The sequence below is a fragment of the Thunnus thynnus genome, chromosome 6 (assembly GCF_963924715.1).
Source record: "Thunnus thynnus chromosome 6, fThuThy2.1, whole genome shotgun sequence".
Lineage (NCBI taxonomy): Eukaryota > Metazoa > Chordata > Actinopteri > Scombriformes > Scombridae > Thunnus > Thunnus thynnus.
The window spans coordinates 20,261,378-20,285,999 of record NC_089522.1 but is presented as its reverse complement, the minus strand read 5'-3'; the positions used below and the strand labels follow the sequence as shown (position 1 = coordinate 20,285,999).

Genomic DNA, 24,622 nt, shown 5'->3' with positions numbered 1-24,622 from the left:
ATAACTTACATGTCCTACTGTCCTAATCGACCGACCAAAAGTGTAAGATTTTGGGTGGAATCTGGGACTACCTTTTTTTTTTTTTTTTTTTTTTTTTTACATTTTCCCCACAAATATCTTACTTGTGGTTTAAAATCTCTGAAATCTTTTTCATAAATAGCTCAGCTCAGGTTGTGAGGCCCTTTAAAAGCTTATTTGCGATTTTCATTAATCCGTATACGCAGATGATCATCAGCAGGCCGATTTTTTTTTTACATAGTTTTTAATTTTATTCATTTTTATATTATCACTCATTTTAATTACATTACTTTTAAAAATAAGCTATGAATGCCTCCCTTTGCACGAAGGTAGTAGGCTGTGACTCTACTAAGTTGCAGGTGTTTTTAGTGTTTCTTACATCTACAGGTGGCCTAATTTGCAGCTGCAGGCTACATTAAAACTACAATAACTGTGAACCAGTGAGCGGACGGCTGACGCTACATTACAATGGCTCATGGGAAATTGAGTATACAAGAATTATTGCGAATCATCGACACTCGACTCTGTATTTATATTATTGAAAGTGTAATCATATTCTCTGTAACAAAACCAGATACATATTTTCAACTACTGCTGCATCAAATCACGTTCTGCTGTCCTCGTCGTCATTTTAACATTAAGACTACAACTCCCAACAAAAGCTTAAGCAGGAAGTGGAGTAGTGACGTCAACACATACATGTCGACATGGAACTGCCAGTGATTTTTTATCACAAAACGTCGCTTTCGGATTTAAACCAGCTTGTTTGAGAATGAAAGGCGTTAGCTGCAAAGTTTTGTTGCTGTCCTTATTGCTGTTATTTGTAAATAAATGCGTGCCAGAGCGAGTTGAGAGCGAAAACTCGTTGGACCTGATTGAGAGAGATGTCGACGGAGGAAATGTGAACCATAAGGATACTACTCCGGCTGTAAACGATCGAAAATTAACACAACATAAAAATGTAGATGGGCCCGATTTAAACGACCAGCAGAGGGATGGACAGTCTGTCAGGTTTGAGCAAATAAATATTGATTTCAGTACTCTTTCTTTGGAGTAATTTAGCCCAATCTAGCAAGCTAGCTAGCTAGCTAGCACTCAAATTGTTACTAAACAGGTTTCCAATATAATGCAAAAAGTTAACCAATGTTACAATAGCTTGACATTAATTGTTGATCTCCATTTTCAATACAGAAAAAAGTATTGCATATATTTGTCTTTTATTGTGGCACAAACTCATGTAATAACTTAATTCTTACTGACATTAATAAGTTATAGTGACCTTAACATTGGTTTCTCAGCAGCTTAATCTAAAAGAGACATCGCAAAAGCAGTACTTAAAATGGTACAAAATCAAACAGGTGAGGTGATTAAAAGCATTTTAGGGAACTACCTTGCCTTGACATGGCTAAAAACTGCCTTAATCACCTCTAAATACATACATATAGGCCTATACTTTTCTTATGTCCCTGACTTTGAATCCCTTTAGTCAGGGCTTAAAAGGCATAATAATTAAAGCAGTTGTGAACTAAATTCTGTAACATCTACCAGATATGCAATAGGTGGTTATGAAAAGTGATGTACCCCTGCTCAACAACAATGACACAGTATTGTTCAACAGAGATTTAAAAATAACATGATGTGAATTCTTTCATTTGTGATCTATCAAGAGCATAATCTATCTATCTATCTATGTTTTGATCGTATGCTTCACACAAACATGCTTTTTCTCCTGACTGTCTCCTTGCAGCAAATCCAATGACACTGACAACTACACCAATGAGACCCTCCACTCTACAAAACCAACTGTCAAGCCGACAACCCCAGCACCTCCAACCCCTAAGCCCATTCTGCCTGTGCAGACAGGGGTCAAAGCCCAAGAAGAAGAGCAGTCCAGCGGATTGACCATATTCTTTAGCCTGCTGGTTATTGGTTGGTAGTCTCTGTTACTCTGTCTTTGTACAGTACATCTGTCTGACTCTCTCTTTTCTGTCTCATTTGGTGTTAAATCGTTTACTGTCAGCATAGACCTTTCACACACTTTGTTTTCCAGGCAGAATCTAGTGTCCCTCAGAGCCTACAGGATAGAGAGGAATAAATATCCACAATTGGAAATATGATCACTGTGGTTCAACCAATATACATAACTTAGACCTCATACAGCTAATAATGGAGGACAAATGTACAGCCACTTAAGTGTTTCATTAAATCAAATCTGTGGACAGTGATTCAGGATGAAGGAAGTGGATAACAGAAGGGATGTGGTTACATATTATTATGTGTAATGCTATGAAGTGCTTCTTCAGACACACAAAGTGCCCATTATGCACTTTAGTTCACTGCAGGTTAAGTCACATGTTTACAACTGTAAGGGCTCAGACCAAGGAAATGACATAAATCATGCATAAGGTTACCAATTAGACTCATTCACTTAATTTTGTCTTGAACCAAATATTTCAGTGTAACAAACATTTGATTGGCTACGAGAAGACGCGCAGACAGTCATATATTTGTTTTCTATAGTTAATATCAACTTATCAGTGGTTTGACTGAAGAGGATATGAGTCAGTTAGTGAGATTACAACTAAGAATACAAGAAGAACTAAGAAGGCACATTAGGCCTACATAGCACTTTCTTGAAACCATATTAACACTGTGTACCATTTCTCTGTTTGAGTATCTGTGCTTGTTTACTAATCCCTTATGAAAAAACAAACCAGCTCTGATGAACTGACCTTTGCTCGTTTCAGTGTTGCATAAACTGTGTTTTATGATAGATATTCTAATTTGCTGCATCATATTTTCCCCTATATATGTCATCATAATTATGCTAATATGCATACGCGCAGATTAAGCATATTGATATATGGTTGCTCATTGTACTGTCACAAGCAAAGTTCATGTTTTAATTGTGGGCAATTACCTGTTATTGTACAGTCTCAGAACTGATTTTTTTTTTTATGCCAAGCAACTGATTTGTAGCCATATTTACTGTGTGTCAAGCAAGTGTTTTTGTCCAACATATTTTTATAATTAGACTGATATGATGTCCATTCAAGTGTGAGTTGTATCCATTAAGATTTGCAGTGAGAGAAAATCAAATTAGAGTTAGGTGATATGTTTTTCATGGACATCTCCGTCCAGTCCGGTCTATTGTAGGTTATAGTGAAGGACAGCAGCCAGAAAGAAGATCTTAACACTATATGATGTGGTGGCTATTTTTGGGCTGATCTGAGCTGGTATGACATGATGGTCTGGACATGGATGTATCTGTCCTGAATATTCATTCTGTGGTCTTTGCTCTCCCCACTTAACCCCAGGTATCTGCATCATATTGGTGCACCTGCTTATCAAGTTCAAGCTGCATTTTCTTCCAGAGAGTGTTGCTGTTGTGTCGCTTGGTGAGTAATTTGTATGTGACGTGTTGCTCTGCAAAGTTTCTCTATTTAAGAGTTCTTGTTTGAGGACAGTAAACTATTGTTGAAACTAATTTTAGAGTTTCCCAGAATACTCCATTTTTGCTCTTTTTTTTTTTTTTTTTTTTTTTTTTTTAGAGCATGTATGAATAATTCAATTGAGCTCTCTAACTAAAATACCTGTTCCCATGATTAACATATTTTACTCTGGCATCTCTTCCCTTTTTTGCTTTCTTAAATATGTTGTGTGTCGTAGTAAATTCCTAACATTCTTGCCTATTTGTGTCAGTACAGCAGTCACTTAAACATCTAGACATGTGAAAGGTTACTGCACAAAAATGTTTTTACTCTTAGTCAAATATTTACCTTTTAAGATGGTTTAAGAAGCAAAGGATAACCAAAATGCAGGAAGTGCCTTGCACCTTTTTGCAGAGATAAGTTTTGCTTCTTATATGAGGTCACTTTAGGTTAACGCAGCTTCCTGCGGTGCCTTCCAGTATCTCCCTCTTGACATGTTTGTGCAGTTACACTCACTCAAACTCAGTGACACACATCTAAGGTATCTTGACCCTGAGGGCCTTTTCCACTCACATCCCGTACGCACTGCATATGAGACGGAGTTTGTCTCAGTGTTCATGGCAGGACTCTGCCAAGGAGAGATAACACTCTGCTTACAAATCAGGAAGAACTGTTTTTCCTTCCTCATCCCTTCCTCTCGCCCATCTACTCATTGTCTGCCTTCCTCTGTGTTATCCTTTTCCATCTGCCTATATATTCACTAAATGCTTTGATGCTCATACTTAATTTATTTTTCCATCTTATCTCTATCTCTTTCTCTGCCCTTTATATGTCTTTTGTGTTTTCCTCCTTGCTCTTTTAATTAATGTGTTTTGCTGGGCTGTGTAACATGAGAGCTAAGGCCCAAGGGAACTTTCTCAAAGACAAAACTAAGACAATAGACCTTTTACACTCTTTGTTTATAATCTATCCCTGAATTACGGTGGACATTTGCCAGACTCCCATTTGTTTTAACCACAAAAATAGCATTTTGCCTCAGGTTTGCACTCTCTCACTCTGCACTCTGGTTGCACTGAAATTTTGATATAGTAAAATATTTAAAGTGGTTTTGTTTTTCGTGTCTCCTTCCTCTTTCTAGGCATTCTAATGGGAGGCTTCATCAAGATCATTGAGTTCCAGGAATTGGCCAACTGGAAGGTAAAGCTTGAATCCTTGTTAACACCTTGCTCCGCAGCGCCTTCTCTTGTGGCCATACTTTAGTGGCTGCAAATCTTGTTCCCAATTAACACACAATTCACAGTTGAAGGTGCTTTGGTTTGGTTTTAGTTTGTTAAGCATTAAGCAAAACAACCACATTCCTCCACACACACGCAAACAAAATTTTGTTCAGGTCTGCTTTGTGTAGATATTGCACCTCATTCAGTGTAACCCCTTGGAATTTTGAAGTTGAAGTGTTCGTTTCAAATTCATTAATAAGAGTTACACCCACAACATTCTTGATATTAACTGGAACAGGGGGCAGAGACAAATTTTGGCATTACTAAACTTTTGGCTTGTTGAAACTATACTGCATCAAGCAGAGCAGACTGTATAACCACTTTTCCATGTTCTTGTATGATGCAATTTATCCCATAGAAAATTCCCCAGAAACCCCCCTCTCTACTCTACCCCAACCCAATAAACATCTGTCATATCTGTGCTGCAGTTATTCATCTCTCTTTGTGCGCCTTTCTTTTTGCTCAGCCATTCATTTCTTGTTTGCTGCTCTTTGTCACAAATCTCATCTCTTCTTCTCTACTCTGTTACTTGTCCATGGTGACAAACACTGTTCTTTGCTTGCTGTCTTTCCCTCTGTGTCCCTATGAACCCTCATTTTTATTCTCCTGGTTCTCACAGCCTTTAATTAACATTCCTTTTCCTCTGCCAGCGAGGGAGAGAACGAATGAACAAGAGGGGGAGAGAGAGAGCGAGAGCGAGATATGCAGAGTGAGGGGGAGGGAGGAAAAGAGGGACAGGTTGTGTCAATGTTTCTTACACACAGGGGCCCATTGTTTTTTAGCCTGGGGGCCCTAGGGTGTTGCTGAGTCATCGGCCCCAGTAACCAGAGCCCCTGGAGCCCCTTTCCCCCCTTTGCCACTGTGCTGTGAACCTCCAGACTGCTATCTCTGTGTTTGCATGTAACTTCAGACCTCTTTATAGACATTGGCTTCATAGCCTACTACAACTATACAGCTTCATAAAACCTGTCTGAGTAGAATGTAACAAAGTTACACTGTAATATGCAGCAGCTTTTTTGCAGGCGCATGGATATGTTAAGTGATTTATAGGCCCTCGGAGACTTCAAAAGACTCGGGCCATGATGCAAACCCATTATGTCTGACCTATTTGTTTTTGAGAGAGCCCCAAAGAGTAGGATGGACCATGAAACCTGTTCAGTGAGTAACACAGCCAGTGGCAAATTCTTTTTGTCACAATCAGTTTTTTTCAGCGGCAAGTCTTTTGAAATTGTGCATACGGTGCACTTACTTAAAGGTCCATGTTTTACCATCACAGTTAATGGAAGTCATCTGTCCTCCCTGATAAACTGGGAGTCACAGACTCTCTCTCTCTCTGTTTCTTTTTTAGTCACTTTTGCAGGTTTGAACTGGATGCAGCTTTGTGCTTGTAGCTACCTTTAATGCTGGTGTTATCTCCTCCAACTAGCATGTTTCTAAAGCTGGCGCACTTGGCTAATCTAGCAAGCTTCCAGCACTGCCCTGCAAACCACCAAGAGTGTGGAAACCCCTCAGGCAGCAGCATCCTGTCATCACTGGCTTTGAGTTACCACCAATGTGTTTTCTTTGCTTTATACTACCAACCCCTCTATCTCCAGTCATCTGAAGAGAAGCTTCTCCCTTATGTGCTTTTCTGGTACTGTTCACTGCTTTTCCCTTTCTCTCATCTGCCCATCTCTCCCCTGTGCTCTGACATAGATTGAAGAAGGAATAGCATGCTGCTACGTAGTAAAATGCTTGCAGCAATTTGTCTCTTAGGCAAAGCACAGAGAGCGATACATAGGCGAATATATTTGCATCTACAGTGTACTCCAGATAATAATTTTGGGCTCATCATTTTTCCTCAGTGGCTACAGTGGTGTGTTTTTAAGCCCCAAAGGGCAGTGCATCCTTTTAATAGATCTCTCCCACGCCGGGGAGAGAGAGTGACACAGGGAGAGCAGTTTTAATTGTGGTTTCAGGGGTCTTTTTCCCATGTGGTGATGTCACTGTGTGTCAAAGCGGAGCCTCTAGGGAGCCTGTACTCCGAATGAAGGTCTCTCCATCATTCCTGCTCGTATTTTTCTGTTATCTCCCAACCCTTTTTTAACTGTGCTCCCTTCATCTTTGGCATTCATCTTTTCTCATTTAGTTCAAGCTCTGTCTCAGCACTTCCCCCGAGTATGCCCATCTTCTGCTCTCTGGTTTTATCCATTTCATCTTTCCTTCTCTTACAACATATATTTTTCTGCTGTCTATCAATATCAGACTTTCTGCAATCTCATTACCCTTTCTCCGTACACAACTTTCCTCCTGAAAACAGGAGGAAAGTTGGAGTACGAAATGCAATCAATTGCATTTTGACCTAAAGTCTAGGGCAGAATCAATTAGTCAATCAGCAGAAAATCAACCACCAACAAATGTAATAATTAATTGATCATTTGAGTCATTTATCAAGCAGAAATACCAAATATTTGCTAGTTTCAGCTTCTCAAGTGGGCTGATTTGCTGCTTTTCTTAAATTGAATATATTTAGGTTTTGGACTGTTGGCTAAACACAACAACCAATCTGAAGATGTCACACTGGGCCTTGGGGAAATTGTAATGGGCATTTTTTAAAAATTATTTTCTGACATTTTTATTGACTGAAAAAGTTTGACAAATTTCTGGCACAACTTCAGGTGCTTTTTGCTCACAGGGATTACTTATGGCCATGTGTAATATAAACATCCGACATCGTAACATCATATATATGACTGAAAACAAGGAAAGGCATAATAGGTCCTCTTTAAACTACAAGTGTTGCTAGAGTCTAAGCCCATAATTACTAGCTTGTAGACATCTGCTTATTTAAGTTTGTGTAGATGTGTGTATGCAACATCTGTGTTTTGCTTGTTCAGTCACTCCAGCAGACATCCTTATAATATGTGGAAGTGAAACTTGTGCATGCACTGACATCTATAGCTGTACTCCTGCATGCATGCATGCATGCATGCATGCAGGAGTACAGCTATAGATGTATAAATTAAACAATGTGCTGTAATGTTGTCTCATTGCAGTGCATGCGGCATACCTTCTTAATATTCATTCCTGACCTTTCTTCCCTGCATGGTAGAGTTCTGCCTGAGATAAATGTCAAGAAAAAGTTGTAACCTGGGAGCATTTCTTTTTAGGTCTGCTTTTCCTACCATTTGAATAGATAATAAGGCAAAGTATGCAAGAGCATAGCCTTTTACTCCAGCATTTATCCTCAACAGGCTACTCCTATGCTTGACCTACTTGTAACAGCTTGTAGTCAGAAAAGTCTAGGTTGATGTTGGCAAATTTATCATGAGTCAAAGTTATCATTTTGTCAGCCACAGGTCTTAAATTAAACAATGTCATGTAATGTTGTCTCATCTCATTTGCCTATGACATCATCCTCTTCTGTGTCTTAATCCTGAATATTTGGTTATATGGGAAAAAATAGATAATAAACTGAGAAGATATGAATTTGGTCATGTCATCTTGTTTTGTGATTAATTGCCAGGACTATTCTTTGTGATCTTTTGAACAGTTAATTTTAGCGCTCATACTGTGAAATGTCGAATAATATATAATTGTAGATTAAAATTGTTCTTGTCAAGAAAGTAGATCATGCTCTTATCTCACCTATCATTGGTAAACTATAGCAAATCATTTCTCTGCAGTTTTTACAGAAATACATACTTTTAGGGAAACCCACATCAAATGTGGAAGTAATTGTCATCCTCCGTCTGCTTGTGGGGTTGTTGGGGTCGAGGCTCTAGCCAGCTGCCCAGACTGGCTTCCATAATACAATGAGAGAGATTGTTGACTGGATGGGGTAAATATGGGCCTGCCCTCTTCGATCTTTCTGACTGAGAACTGACACAACTGTAGTGTCAGGCACGGCCCAGAAATAGATCTTCCCTATGAGCATTCACTAATGCATACCGTATATTGACTTTTACATTACTAACATAGATTATGCACAGAACACACACACACACACACACACGCACACACACACACACACACACACACACACACACTTTAATACAAGAACACATGGTGCATCATGCACAGACACATTGGCAGCCAGAGCGTAATGCATGGGCACATGCTGCCTACGCCTGATCTGGGCTGGCCCATTTAGCTGAGAAGCAACAATGATTTCATTATATCGCTGAAATAATCAGAGCTAAGGTCACTGGGATACTCTGTGTGTGTGTGTGTGGGTGTGTGTTTGACTCAGAGATTTACAAAAAAAGAAAAAGCATATGTACTTACTCACGTGTCTTTTTACAGCATGTGTGTAAGTCTTGTCAGTGGTCATGTTTGAATGCCTGCATGAATCGGCTGGCAGGCAGGCAGGCATCCCCCCCGCCCCCATGTAGCACCTGATATGTGTGTATGTGTGTGTGTTTGTCATCCTGAAGTAAACATCCAAATATGTTTTGTCAGATGAAGGGCTATTTCTCATAGCTCAGGCATGGCCTCGCTCCTCACCCTTTCCCCTTGCATGACTAAGTATTAAGTCAGCTGATGAGTACTGAACCGACTTGCATCAGTCAGATGAATGGTGGGAGATATTTGTTGAGGATTGTGTAATAATCACAATCATAGTTTTTTATCATTAACTGAATATAATGGTGCTGTTTAGCATTGGGAATTATGTTTGGATTAAAGATCATTTGTAGATTCATTAAAGATGACCAAACGTGACAGAATGTATAACAACCCAGTCGGCTAACAAATAATTTTTTCTAATGAAACATGTTTGCTGTACTTTATAGGCTACATTCCTCTTTTAAATTTAGTGATTTGTAATGTATTGAATCTGAAAGTACTGCCAGCTTCACACTGACTGAACTTTGCATTTCCCCTATATGCACTTCTAAATGTGGATTGTATGTGTCTTTCTCTAAAAGGAGGAGGAAATGTTCCGACCCAACATGTTCTTCCTTTTGCTCCTGCCGCCCATCATCTTTGAATCTGGATACTCCTTACATAAGGTACTACAGAATGTGTGCATGAAGATGAATTTACACAGCTCAAGATCTTTAGCTGAAAGTTAACACTAAGGCACATTGTGAATGTGATGCACTTAAAAGTAAAAGTAGACACCAGCATACACCAGCATTTAATGCTAAAGCAGTTTGCTAACAGTTTTGTGACTAATTTCCAAATGTGCAAAACAAGAATCAGCCACAATCTAAGTCACCAAAAGAAAGAGAAAAATAATAATCTGGTAAAATGTTTTTTAGTAAGCAGGCTCTCGCTATAGTTAGTTCACTGTATGCCTCAGATGGGCCATAACATGAAAGCATAAAGTCATAAGGAGCTCAGATCTGCTTTGATGTTTCCTTGAATTGCTAAATAGTATTTGTATTTATGTTTTTTATGTGTTCTAGTCTGTATTACCATCTACATGCATTATCATATATTACTATAACTATTGTTTAAAATCAATCAACAAATGCAAAAAGATGACTCACATTTTATCTTTAATGATATTAACTGCTTCCTGTTTCGTCTGACCTCATTTGCCGAAATCTCAAACAGGGTTAAAAAAGGTTAAGATATATCCTGTTTCATCACCCACAGTGAAATGATGACTACTTCTCATTTTAATACTGGCAACATGTTACATAACACTATGTAACTTCAAATGTCATGCTACTAAGATTATGAATACTTAAGCTGTCTCCGTGTATGTTCAGGGTAACTTCTTCCAGAACATTGGCTCCATCACCCTCTTTGCTGTGATCGGCACGGCTATCTCTGCCTTCATAGTCGGAGGAGGTATCTATTTCCTGGGGCAGGTGAGGATTGTAGTAGTATCTGTCAACAAGTCTGACATGGCCAGGGCCTGTTCAATGGAAAGGTTTGTGCTTGTATATGATGAAATATTTGACTGTCTTTGTATTACAACACAAGTACAATTAATCGCAAATACCGGTATTCTTCCTTGTTCAGAATATTTCCTGCTCTATGCGTGTTGACATGATCAGATATCTATGTTGCAACTTTTAACAATGTGTCATGGTTTTGGTGTGTTTTTTTTTCTTTTTCTTCTCAGGCTGATGTGATCTATAAAATGACCATGACTGATAGGTGAGTGTTAGTCACTGTAATCAGCATTAGTATGTTTCTTGCATCCCTGTATAAGAATTACAAAGAATCTCTCCAAACCTGTAGGTATATCGTTTCTGTAATTGTAGGTTTTTCCACATATATAGCACTATTTCTGTCAAAGATGATGTCAGTGGAAATTTGACAATAGTATTTCATAGTGCCACCACCCACCAACACCTTCAGCTTTCAACACTACTGTGAAATTTGAAAGAACGAAGCCCCCAGAAACTTCTGAGTATATCTCATAATATCTCCGAATATTCTGAGAGATCTCTATAATCAATAACTCATTGACATCTGGTCATGTCCCAGCTTGTTTCAAACAAGCCGCTGTTCAACTACTTCTCAAAAAACTATGTTACCTTTTATAGCTAGAGTCTTAGGAAAAAATGGTTGTCCGGAAGGTGACTTGGCTCTTTTTCTTCTTCTGTTGAACCTACCCTCCATGTAAATTGCTTGGTTCACTTCTGTTTCTACTAACTTAGAAATATTGCTAAACTCAGGCCCGTTGTGTCCAGAGCTGAGATAGAGATAACTATACATGCATTCATTTCCTCCCATCTTGATTATTGCAATTCCCTTTTCACCTGTCTTAGCAAGATATCCTTGCATTGCTTACAAGTGATAAGTGGTTCAAGGACCCCAAAAGGTCTCATATAACACCAATCCTGATGTCTTTACACTGGCTTCTCATCAAATTCAGAATCCAGTTCAAGATCCTTGTAATCACATTGAGAGCCTTGCATAGTCAGGCACTTGCCTACATTAAGGAGCTACTGCAGCCATATAATATGAGTAGGAATCTGAGGTCCTTGGATCAGGGTTTGTTGGTTGTCCCTTGTTCGAGGCTTAAGACAAAAGGAGACTGTGCTTTTGAGGTTGTAGCTCCTAAACTTTGGAACTCTCTCCCATTAGACTTAAGCTCTTTGGACACCTTTTAAAAAGCAGCTTGAGACCAAATTTGGTTGGACTTGCTTTTGTTTATGTCTGTTTTTGCCTTGTGTTTTTAACTGGATGTCCGTGTCACAACCACATCATAATAATAAAACATCCAAAGTGATATTTTTCATATGCAAATGTTTTTAGTATGTTTCTTGCATCCCTGTATAAGAATTACAAAGAATCTCTCCAAACCTGTAGGTATATCGTTTCTGTAATTGTAGGTTTTTCCACATAAATAGCACTATTTCTGTCAAAGATGACGTCAGTGGAAATTTGACAATAGTATTTCATAGTGCCACCACCCACCAACACCTTCAGCTTTCAACACTACTGTGAAATGTGAAAGAACGAAGCCCCCAGAAACTTCTGAGTATATCTCATAATATCTCCGAATATTCTGAGAGATCTCTATAATCAATAACTCATTGACCTCTGGTCATGTCCCAGCTTGTTTCAAACAAGCCGCTGTTCAACTACTTCTCAAAAAACTATGTTACCTTTTATAGCTAGAGTCTTAGGAAAAAATGGTTGTCCGGAAGGTGACTTGGCTCTTTTTCTTCTTCTGTTGAACCTACCCTCCATGTAAATTGCTTGGTTCACTTCTGTTTCTACTAACTTAGAAATATTGCTAAACTCAGGCCCGTTGTGTCCAGAGCTGAGATAGAGATAACTATACATGCATTCATTTCCTCCCATCTTGATTATTGCAATTCCCTTTTCACCTGTCTTAGCAAGATATCCTTGCATTGCTTACAAGTGATAAGTGGTTCAAGGACCCCAAAAGGTCTCATATAACACCAATCCTGATGTCTTTACACTGGCTTCTCATCAAATTCAGAATCCAGTTCAAGATCCTTGTAATCACATTGAGAGCCTTGCATAGTCAGGCACTTGCCTACATTAAGGAGCTACTGCAGCCATATAATATGAGTAGGAATCTGAGGTCCTTGGATCAGGGTTTGTTGGTTGTCCCTTGTTCGAGGCTTAAGACAAAAGGAGACTGTGCTTTTGAGGTTGTAGCTCCTAAACTTTGGAACTCTCTCCCATTAGACTTAAGCTCTTTGGACACCTTTTAAAAAGCAGCTTGAGACCAAATTTGGTTGGACTTGCTTTTGTTTATGTCTGTTTTTGCCTTGTGTTTTTAACTGGATGTCCGTGTCACAACCACATCATAATAATAAAACATCCAAAGTGATATTTTTCATATGCAAATGTTTTTAGTATGTTTCTTGCATCCCTGTATAAGAATTACAAAGAATCTCTCCAAACCTGTAGGTATATCGTTTCTGTAATTGTAGGTTTTTCCACATAAATAGCACTATTTCTGTCAAAGATGACGTTAGTGGAAATTTGACAATAGTATTTCATAGTGCCACCACCCACCAACACCTTCATCTTTCAACACTACTGTGAAATGTGAAAGAACGAAGCCCCCAGAAACTTCTGAGTATATCTCATAATATCTCCGAATATTCTGAGAGATCTCTATAATCAATAACTCATTGACATCTGGTCATGTCCCAGCTTGTTTCAAACAAGCCGCTGTTCAACTACTTCTCAAAAAACTATGTTACCTTTTATAGCTAGAGTCTTAGGAAAAAATGGTTGTCCGGAAGGTGACTTGGCTCTTTTTCTTCTTCTGTTGAACCTACCCTCCATGTAAATTGCTTGGTTCACTTCTGTTTCTACTAACTTAGAAATATTGCTAAACTCAGGCCCGTTGTGTCCAGAGCTGAGATAGAGATAACTATACATGCATTCATTTCCTCCCATCTTGATTATTGCAATTCCCTTTTCACCTGTCTTAGCAAGATATCCTTGCATTGCTTACAAGTGATAAGTGGTTCAAGGACCCCAAAAGGTCTCATATAACACCAATCCTGATGTCTTTACACTGGCTTCTCATCAAATTCAGAATCCAGTTCAAGATCCTTGTAATCACATTGAGAGCCTTGCATAGTCAGGCACTTGCCTACATTAAGGAGCTACTGCAGCCATATAATATGAGTAGGAATCTGAGGTCCTTGGATCAGGGTTTGTTGGTTGTCCCTTGTTCGAGGCTTAAGACAAAAGGAGACTGTGCTTTTGAGGTTGTAGCTCCTAAACTTTGGAACTCTCTCCCATTAGACTTAAGCTCTTTGGACACCTTTTAAAAAGCAGCTTGAAACCAAATTTGGTTGGACTTGCTTTTGTTTATGTCTGTTTTTGCCTTGTGTTTTTAACTGGATGTCTGCATTTGATGTCTGTTGCTGTTGTTTTTATTGTAAAGCATTTTGTGAAGTCTCCTCTTGAAAGGTGCTATATAAATAAACTTATTAATATCCATTAGGAAGTTCCAAACAGTAAGACAATCCAGGTGCCAGCGATCACTGACACACAAGCAGTTTGCGACTCCACACCCATATGTTTTTTTAAGAGAAGCTCAGGATTATTGTTGCGCAGAAGTGTGCGTCCTTGTTGTTGTTGCACAGTCAGCGTGAGTGTGCATGTGTCCTGAGATCACTCAGGGCTTTTGCCTATTCATTACCTTCAGCAAGGAGGATATGTTTTCAGCCCCATTTGTCTTTTTGTGTGTTAGTTTGCAGGATATCTCAAAAACTGCTGAACAGATTTTAATGACATTTTGGGGGAATTCAGGACACAAGACACTGATTAGAATTGATAAGATTTTGGTAGGGAAAATCCCACAATGTGTCCGTTTATTTTTTCTTTTTTTTCCTTAGGACTTCTTGGTCCAACACATATTATATCTATCCACCCATTTCCCCCCTTGCAGATTCTCCGCAATTTTATTTATTTTTCTTTCAAAACAGTATTTTAACTACTCTAGTGAGTGAGTGTGTTTTTAATGCATTTTCTGTCTGCCTCCTTCAGACAGTCAGACATACACAAATTAAATGTCTTTTTTGGCTTATATCTTTTTAAGTACGTTAAGTTGCATTCATCCCAGTAGAAGTGTCTTTTGACCACAGTTTCACTGTTACCCTCCACTCAGTCTCACTCCCTTCTGCCCTGCTGTAGCTTTGCCTTTGGCTCGCTGATCTCAGCTGTGGACCCTGTCGCTACCATCGCCATCTTTAACGCCCTCAACGTGGACCCGGTCCTCAACATGTTGGTGTTTGGTGAGAGCATCCTCAACGACGCTGTCTCTATTGTCCTTACCAAGTAAGTCTTTATCCACTCCCTCGTGGTGTGTTTACTCTCTAGGGCACACAGTGGCATATAACATTTGCCCATGTGTGATGTTTACACAGCTTTTCACCAAAGCAACTGTAAAGATAATGTCAGCTGCAGATGTTATGAAAGGCTCAGATGTAGAGTGCCGTACACAGACACACTCCCAAAGTCATAGATACATGCATATTAAATGTCATTTGTGGAAGAAGGCTAAGATGCATCTGTGAGGCATCAACATACGTTTGTCAGCTCTATTCAGTGAGTTAGATTTTTAGTTTGTGCCGGTTTATCGTCATTATTTGTCTCCCAATGCAGCTTAAAATGCCATGAGCTGGAACGGGCTAAAACCATGAAACTTGGCACAATAACTGGAAATGATGTGCTTGTGTCACAAGAAATATGAGCCCAATCCGCCAGATGGTGGCGCTGTAATTAATGCTCAAAAATTCAATTTTCAAAAGGCTACGCCCCTCACACCATAAGTCCGACTGACTTGAAATTTGACGCACAAGTCCAGCTGGTGTGTATGCTCTTGGGGCGAGTATTAATTAAAATCTGAAGCGCCATATTGATCGGTGTAAGTGGGCATGGCCTATCACATACTAAAATTGCCTTTGAGTTATCCTGATTAAACTCACTGGAGACGTCCTGCACTATGTCCTGAACTTACACACCGAGTTTCATTCAAATCTGATGAAGGGGGGACAAATGGTGGAACTTTGAGTGCGCAATTATTCAAGTCCTGCAGGCTTTGTGATGGTGAAACAAGTATGTCATTGGTCTCACTCCTTCTTTAAACAGAATTAAACTAGCTGTGAAACTTTGTGACGTTTGAAAACTGCTTCTTATTGTTCACAGCTCTAATTTTGGCCAATTGAGCTGCTTCTTGCAGTTGAGCGCAAAAAGATTTGAACCTGCGAATAGCCGCGTGTGGCTATATTTATTTTATAATTTGCTGCTATGAGGACTTAAATTACCCTCAGGGTTCAATTATCTTACTTGATGCAGTAAAAGTAGCAGTGTCGCAGTTTGCCACCATTGTAAATGTCAGCGGAAGTGTAGTCAGACATTTTCCAACCTTTGAACCCCACCTGCCATTTGTTGACTACGCTGTGTACAGGAAGTGAGGAGGAGAATATAACCAGTGACCTATTTTATTGGTTTCATCAACAGAGGATGTGGGTACATTTTTGTCAAATTCTCTTAAATGTAATGTCCAATAGCTAGGACTCTTATCTTATGAATGTGTTGCAGATATGTTTCAAACCAGAAAGTCAGGTTTCCAGTAATGAGACCAAAAAAAGGTCCCTTTTATGCCCATGTGTTCCGGTACAAGTGTAATGACACTTTTTGCAGACATAGAGGATAGTCTATTTAGAGTATCACACTCCCAGAATTGTTTATCAAGATTGTACTCTGTCGACAAACAACACAAAAACAAAATCCTGATGGACAAGTATGACGCAAACAGTACAGTTGGCAGGATTCCCTTGTTTGTACTGTATGCATCTGTGTCATCCTATCTACTGTCTCTGTACTCACTTTATGCTGCCTTATCTCTCCTACTCACAACCAGCTAAATGTGCAAAGTGATCTCAAGTGTCTGCATACCCCCGTAGAGTAAATGAACGCATGAATAATAGATAGGTTGAACAGCCCTGGCAGTTTGCTTGTTGTTAGCACCTCGTCCCCTGGCTTTCTTAGAATACTACTTTACAATTTGGCCCAGTCTTTCATTACTGCCATGCAGCTATCGCTTCCGCCTGGGAGCTTGTTAATAATCATCCCAGTCAGATTATTAAGTACATTGTGTTGTCTCGCTGTTTGTCTGGATAATTATTAATTATAAAAAGGATTTAAACAGTCACAGTGGTGTCACAACCACATCATAATAATAAAACATCCAAAGTGATATTTTTCATATGCAAATTTGATGATAAATCCTTCTCACACAATAAAATTTAAGTTTTAAGAATAAATCAAATGGGAGACTTTGGTAGCTGACTGGAATGACAGCTGTATTTGTTGAGAAACCTCACAGATGTTGTAGAGCATTAATGTCATTATAGTTTATTGTTGCTTTATGGTTTGGGTTGTAGATATGCTTTAAAGTGACACTACTATTGAAGATGTAATAAAACTTACATTTGACATTGAAAAACTCATTATTGTGGTTTAGATAGTAACCAGATACATTCTGTGTCTGGCAAAATGTCACAATAAATTCCTTCAAATTACTACTCCTGTTAAGTCATTTAAGGGATGATATGATACAGCTGACCTCTGTTTGGCTAAAGGTTTCTTTTGTTGGTGGGATTACAAACTGTGTATACACCCAAATCCTAACAAGCTCAGATTCAAGTTTGTAGGATCAAACGGTGGAGTGACTCTGCCCTCTAATGTGAGATGGAGGTATTACAAGTGATATTGTGGCTGTATTAGTAATTTTCCTCTTTTTTTCTTTGGTCTTTCAGCACAGCAGAGGGCTTCTTTTCCCGCTCAGACAACTCCATGGTAACAGGCTGGGAGACTTTTGTGCAAGCGTTGGGTTATTTCCTCAAAATGTTTTTTGGTTCTGCTGCTCTGGGAACCCTCACTGGACTCATCTCGGCTCTTGTATCCAGACTTTGTGTTTGTGTCTCTGTGAATTTATATTCCTGTGTTAGCTTTTAAGTCTTACAGCATTTAAATTCCTTAACTCACTGACCAGTTTCTTAAACACTTTGACTTGAGGAAGACTCCTTCACTGGAGTTTGGCATGATGATCATCTTTGCGTACCTGCCTTATGGCCTGGCAGAGGGCATCAAATTGTCTGGTAGGTGCACACTTGTGCCTGACTGACAAGAATTTTGTATGTATAATTTTTTGTAAACCACCATCATTTTTTTTAATCCCACCTGTTTCTCTCCACCTACAGGTATTATGTCCATCCTGTTTGCGGGAATTGTGATGTCTCACTACACCCATCACAACTTGTCTCCTGTCACCCAGATCCTCATGCAGCAGACACTGCGCACCATGGCCTTCATGTGTGGTCAGTAAATTTCCTCCTATCCACTCAATTTCCTGTCTGTTCTAATTAAACAGGTGTACTGAACATTATTTTTAACTTTTCTCTTCAGAAACATGTGTGTTTGCCTTCCTTGGTCTCTCCATCTTCAGCTTCCCTCATAACTTTGAAATATCCTTTGTCATCTGGTGCATAGTAAGTGAAGTTATCTGAGTATTGACGCCAATTTAACCACATTCCTGGTGTTTTTGGTCCTTCCCATCATTGTCAGTCTGACAGCTGCTGTTCTCTCTGCAGGTCCTTGTTCTTCTCGGCCGCGCCGTGAACATCTTCCCTCTGTCATTCCTACTGAACTTTTTCAGAGACCACAAGATCACACCTAAGATGATGTTCATCATGTGGTTTAGCGGTGAGATGACACAGTGAACCTTGTGTGTGTTACAAGAAAAACAGGGAGTTGGCCCTTAATAGTGTCTTGGCTGTCATTGCCTCATCATCCTCAGAGCCTGAGGATGATTACACCAACATTACAGTGTTTACAAAATAATGACAAGACAGAAAATCCCAATTGGCAGTGGGTCGTTTGGGGTTTACCTTGATATGGCTTTGGCATCTAGCTCAAGCAGAGTGCGAGCAAGCGGCCAGCCCATACAGAATGTGTTCTCATTCAAAGTTTATTATTCTGAAAAAATCAAAAACTGCTTGGCAGTTCTCAAGTCAAGTCAATTTAATGTATTTAGCCCAATATCACAAATCATAAATAAAAGGGAAAAAAAGAAACCTCATACAAATACGGACAAGAGGTAAAACTCAGGCACACCATTCACACATATGAAAGAGAGAGAAGAAAACCATGCACAAACAAGGGAAAGACAGAGACAGGAGGTGAGGTGGAGTCTCCTGGAGGACGAAGATCCAGATCCAAAGCATCTAGAAATGAGGCATCAACAGCTAAGGGAGAGAGGGCGATCCCAGGATGGCCGGTGGTCCAGTACAGAGAGGGAGAAGAACAGAGAGAGAGAGAGATAGGCACACAGCTAGGATGCTCAATGGTTAGCAGAAAGTTTACAGTAATCTTGCAGTCGGACAGACACGGACTTGGTAAGGCTTCATAAATTCAGTGAGACTGAGACCTGCCAGGCGATTCATAGTAACAGGTAGAAGAGCTTGAAGTTATCAAACAATAAGCAACTAATTAGAATTGAAAGCAAAAAGATGAGCTTTAAGTTTAGATCTAAAGGACTCAACAGAGTCAGACTGTTCGATGTCAGCAGGAAGATTATTCCAGAGAAAGGGGGCTCGACAGGTCGACAAGTCAGATCTAACGTAAATAGGGAATCAATGAAGGGAAGCTAAAATTTATTTAATATGGTTGAATTTTCTTGTTTTAGTGAAAATTTTAGCTGCAGCATTTTGAACCACCTGAATAGTTTTATCACCAGCTCGCAGCAGGCCTTTTCAACAACAACGCAAGTAGAAAAACAGGTGCATGTTCCATCTCGGTCCAGCGTCAGCTCAACAAAATTGTCCCACGGTGCTGCTACACATTAACCTCTGAGTTAATTTATAAACTGCATTGCTGACCAACCTGTAAATAGAAAGAAAGAACAGTTAAGATAATAGTAGAATAAGAATAATATTTATCATGTATTTTTATGAGGATGAAAAGATAATTTGTTCTCACATAGGTAGCAGTTTGACTGTTTCTTTCCTCCGTCTGGTAGGCTTGCGAGGAGCTATCCCCTACGCTTTGAGCCTTCATTTGGGCCTGGAACCCATTGAGAAGCGCCAGCTAATTGGCACCACCACCATCATCATTGTGCTTTTTACCATCCTCCTCATGGGAGGCGGGACCATGCCACTCATCCGCATCATGGACATTGAGGAGAGCCAGTCACGGCGGAAGAACAAAAAAGACATCAATCTCAGCAAGACAGAGAAAATGGTAATGAATGAAGTGTTTTGATTTCACTTAGATCTGCACACACACACACACACACACACACACACACACACACACACAGTTTGTTGGCTGTGTAGATACTAGCTGCCGTCAGACTTTTACTCTTCTCTTCAGAGGGAAAAACATCAAAGGGTTGATTGCGGTTTGCATGAAGGACACTAGCTCAGCGGGGAGCAAACTACTCTCATCACACACTTACAAGTACAAATAAACCCTAACTTTTGGCATTAATACAATTTCCCTGACACACCAGAATACAAGCCACTGTGTTTAATATTTCAGTTTACTCAGTTAGCTCCAGCTCTAGATAATGGGTCATTCTTTTGAAGTACATCCTACCGCTGAGGTCATTGCTGGGTTGTGGCATGTGTTTTGAATGTCTTGTGTGTGCAGTATTTGCATGTTTGATGTCTTTTGAAGCTCAGTGTTACACCCAGGGGTGCCAGCTACTAGATCTATTGACCTTCCATTTTTTCCTCTAATGCCCTCTTGGATATAATTTCCTCTCTCTGCTCTTCCTCCCTCATCTTCCTCCACACTGGGAGCACCATCACTGCTGTCCTGTCATTTTGACTTTTTTTTCCCCCCTGCACTCACCTTCTTCTCCATCATTTTCACCTCTGCCTCATTTGTTGGCCCCTCTTCTTTAATTTCTTTCTATCTATTTATCTTTTCTCTACAGGGTAATACTATTGAGTCGGAGCACCTGTCGGAGCTGACAGAGGAGGAATATGAGGCTCAGATCTACCAGAGACAGGATCTGAAGGGCTTTATGTGGCTTGATGCTAAGTACCTTAACCCCTTCTTCACTCGGAGGCTCACACAAGAGGTAAGAGAGAGAGAGAGAGAGAGACAGAAATCTTTTGTGTCACCTGGGAGGCCGCATGATATTACCCACAATCGCTTAAACATATTTCATTGTTTTCAAGGCATATTGGTTTGCACTCAATTTGTGTATTTGATGCCCTGTTTTTGTATAGTGTATGCGTACACGTTTGTGTGTATGATGCCTGTTTGCAGGCTAGAGTATTAACAGAAGAGGGAACAAGCAGAATTGTCTCATAGTACAACAACCCTGCAGTAAATAGCGATTTAATCGAAGCTCATAGATTTTTGTTTGGATTGTCAGATGCAGTGATTCAGTTCTCTCATAATTTAGTTTCTAGTTTTGCAAATGTAGCAATTATCTTGTCAAGTGGCTTTTTGTAGCTTGTGCTAATTCTGTTGAAGGAGACACATAGTGCCAATTGTTAGTCAGCTCAACAACACTCCCTTGTGTAGCAGCCAGTTTAATTGTGATAAACAGTGTAAAAGTATGTAATTTGACAAAGTGGAAAGTTTCGAGCTCTGCCAAAAAGAAACTCAACAAGATAATTTATGTTAAATCAAAACCTCGTAACATAAACAGAGCGTCAAGAGATTCAGCAAATTGGATTTTTCTCCAGGGCTGTTGTATTGTAAGATGTGTTATTTTGTCCTCCCCTCTGACTGTTCAAGTGAATATTTCTGTGTTCATTCTTATATGCGCTGAAGTTCTGTATGTAATGTGTGTCTAACAGGACCTATTACATGGCCGGATCCAGATGAAAACCCTAACCAACAAGTGGTACGAAGAAGTTCGCCAGGGGCCCTCAGGCTCAGAGGATGATGAGGATGAAGCGGAACTTCTGTGAACTGAACAAACACTTTCAGTTCATAAGAAAACAATGAATGGACATTGTGTGTCCTGGATTGAGGGAGTGTGTGTGTGTGTGAGAGATAGAGAGAAAGAGTGTGTGTGTGTGTTAGAGACAGAAGACAAGCACTCTTTTCAGTGTCAGTCACATGCACTCCTTGTTTGTTCACCTGCCACCAAATTTATGTGACAGAAGAGTCTCAGTCAGTGCCCACTCTGCTGGAACGTGTAAAATCAGAGGAACCTCAGAAAAACTGGATGAGAGGAAAACAAATATGTGAAAAATGACGTTCCGCCATATGAATGCCATATTGTTACTAGCTAAACAAAAAAGTTTGTGAGCCAGGTCACTAATCTGTTTGAGCAGCACATGAGAAAGTTGGTTGATCCTGAAAACCTTTCCCATGTGTTTCATTTATAAATGTTTGATCTGAAAGGAAGCTTGGAGGGAAATTTTCTATGTAAAGCAATACTAGAGCACCTTTTCACGTTTGTATTGTTCATTGCTGTGTGGCACTAGCTTGAAGTTTTACTTTGTTTCAGGGGAATGATGCAACAAATTGTCAGGCTCCGTTTTAAAAGTGGAAATTGTAAAAAGCTGCAGATCGCTGCTTTGAACTGTTAATTTAGATTTAATTCTCTCTGGGTTTCCATGTTTGTATGCACCCCATTGATGATTCACAGGTTATGTATAAAAAACATATATACATACATATTTAATGACAATAAAATACAAAAAGTGACGTATGAGCTACTACTGCACCTTCCAGCTACAAGGCAACAAAGAGAAATATGGGAGTGTTAAAACTAGTGAAACTTGTTGGGCAAAACTAATCATTTTCAAAACATTCAAACACCTAGCTTACAGGAGAATAATAACGCTCAAGGAAGTTGGAAAATGCTTTTATTTCTGAGAATGTCTACAGTTTGATTCCCAGAAATGAACTTTTCTGTGTTTATTTTCATTCCCTGGCAAGGATCCTGCCACTACACTGTGTATAACTTGGAAATGTTGCTGTTGTGGTTTTTCGCTATGGGTTTCTAATGAAGATAGACACCAATGAATGTGTGATTAACTAGGAATAATGTCTTGTGGTTGTCTATGTATTTTTTTTCTATTTATTTATCAAATGTTTATGTGCCGTTTTGGGGATAAAGGCTTTTATACGAGCTCTATGAGCACAGCAGGATTCTAAAAAGAAAATCTATAATAAATCATATCAATACCCTATATGTTGTATCGACTGCTACATTCATGAGCTTCACCTCCAAAAGATTCTTTTGTCTTTTTGCTAATTTCCAGAAATGAATTGTAAAACATTAAATAGGTCCTACTTTTTGAGATCTCTGTGAAGGAGACAGTAGTATACATTTAGGATCTGGGTCCTGCAGTCTTTAAATCACTTCCAACATTGGAGGACTTATAAAGGAGTACATGAATTACTGTAATATATTTTTGATAAAGCTAATTTGGAAGTGTATTGGAATAGCGTATAGTAAAGAGGAAAAACTGAAAATCAGTTAAACAAATAAGTCTAATCTTATAAATATACAAGTACTTGGACTCAATGTAGAACATTTTAAAGTATGCCAAACCACATAAAAGCACTGAAGTATGGAGAGAAAATTGTGAAATATTAGAAATATCCAAAAATACACTGCAGATATTTTGTGGTATGGGTAGAAATTTCTTAGCACGCCCCTTATAGAACAAGATACTTTCATCATTGGGGAAAAATGTGCAAAATTCTCACAAAACAAAACAAAACCTCTCAATGCCACCTTCAAAACCTCATGTATCTTTAAGATTTTATGACTTAAGACTTGAGAAGATATTTGGGAAAACATTCTCATATTTCAGTTACAATAGGACATAGTAGATAAAAGCACTTGAGTATGGCGAGAAAATACTGAAATATAAGAAACACCAAAAAATACATGGCAGGTATTTTGTGGTATGGGTAAAAATATATTTATTTTATTGGCTGCTACACAAGGGAGTGTTATTTATTTTATATATTTGCTGTTAGTAGTAGTAGTTCATAGTGATTTCTTAATTCACCGCTAATGCAATAAGATACTGAAATCACCAGGGAAAATGTACAAAAACAAAAAACAAACCTCAGTGTGACCTTCAACACCTCATATATCTTATGAAAAGATGTTTAGGACAACATTTCCATATTTCAATAAATAATTCAGTGATAATTGCATTATGCCACTGGAGTTCCCTTTCACTAGTCGTTTCATAAGCAGCATGTGCTAATTAGTCCGTAGATTGGGAAGTGAAGATTGTAGTGGGCCTCGACTAGACAGGGAGCCAGACCAGTCCTTAGTATAATTAGAATACATAAAAAGGTTAAAGTGTGGTCTTGCTGGGGACAATATCCTGTTAACCTGCAGGCAAAGCTCATGTGTCCAACCATGAGGAACACCAGACTGATGTCCCCTTGAAACGTCTCATGGGATCTCATTAGGCATATTGATGAGAAGACAACAGTGTTAAACGAGAGGAAGAAATCATATCACAATGTCCAAGTCAGCAGTGTAATTAATGTTGGCTCCACATTGGATCAGGAGCGAGCAAGTCTATGTAAGGTGAGTAGACTCTAATGCATGCTTTGCCACTCTGTAAGGCATGAAAACATTTTTAATCTGAACATCAGTTAATTGAAAAATTCAGCTGCTTCCACTACAGACAGTGTCATATTACCACCTCTAACCAGGTCATATTGATGAGACATCAGTCTCTAAAAACTGTTTGAATACATAAAGAGGCCTTTGCTTTAAATATTGTTTAGCTTTTTCTCTTGTTTTTATGATGCACTTTGTGTTAAATATGTGCAATAATTTGACGAAATTATAGGCTATTCAAAGATTATATTCAAAGAGTGAATTTGCCTTCTTACATTTTTGTAATAAGAGTTTACAACCAGTAGGGGGGGTCTAAATCCACAACATTGCTCCATAAAAAATAATACAACGTAACAGTGGATGACAGTGTTACATTATTT

The 24,622-nt window shown here is 39.1% G+C and overlaps 1 protein-coding gene across 2 annotated transcripts; it reads left to right on the top strand.

Annotated features, from left to right (window-relative positions):
- The first annotated feature begins 681 nt into the window (after positions 1 to 681).
- On the top strand, positions 682 to 22,839 carry slc9a8 (solute carrier family 9 member 8). Of its 2 annotated transcripts, XR_010928689.1 has the most exons (17): positions 682 to 1,029; positions 1,766 to 1,947; positions 3,336 to 3,416; positions 4,588 to 4,646; positions 9,634 to 9,717; positions 10,426 to 10,527; positions 10,785 to 10,819; positions 14,804 to 14,947; positions 17,434 to 17,575; positions 17,670 to 17,775; positions 17,878 to 17,994; positions 18,083 to 18,165; positions 18,268 to 18,379; positions 19,695 to 19,915; positions 20,616 to 20,762; positions 21,493 to 21,921; positions 21,955 to 22,839. XR_010928689.1 is itself a non-coding variant. In XM_067592458.1 (16 exons), exons 1-16 carry the CDS (start codon positions 791 to 793, stop codon positions 21,604 to 21,606), a joined length of 1,968 nt encoding a protein of 655 aa, XP_067448559.1. In that variant the 5' UTR covers positions 682 to 790; the 3' UTR covers positions 21,607 to 22,839. The 2 variants fall into 2 exon arrangements, 1 of the variants encoding a protein (XP_067448559.1); XM_067592458.1 differs by having other exon boundaries at positions 21,493 to 22,839.
- The last annotated feature ends 1,783 nt before the right edge of the window (positions 22,840 to 24,622 follow it).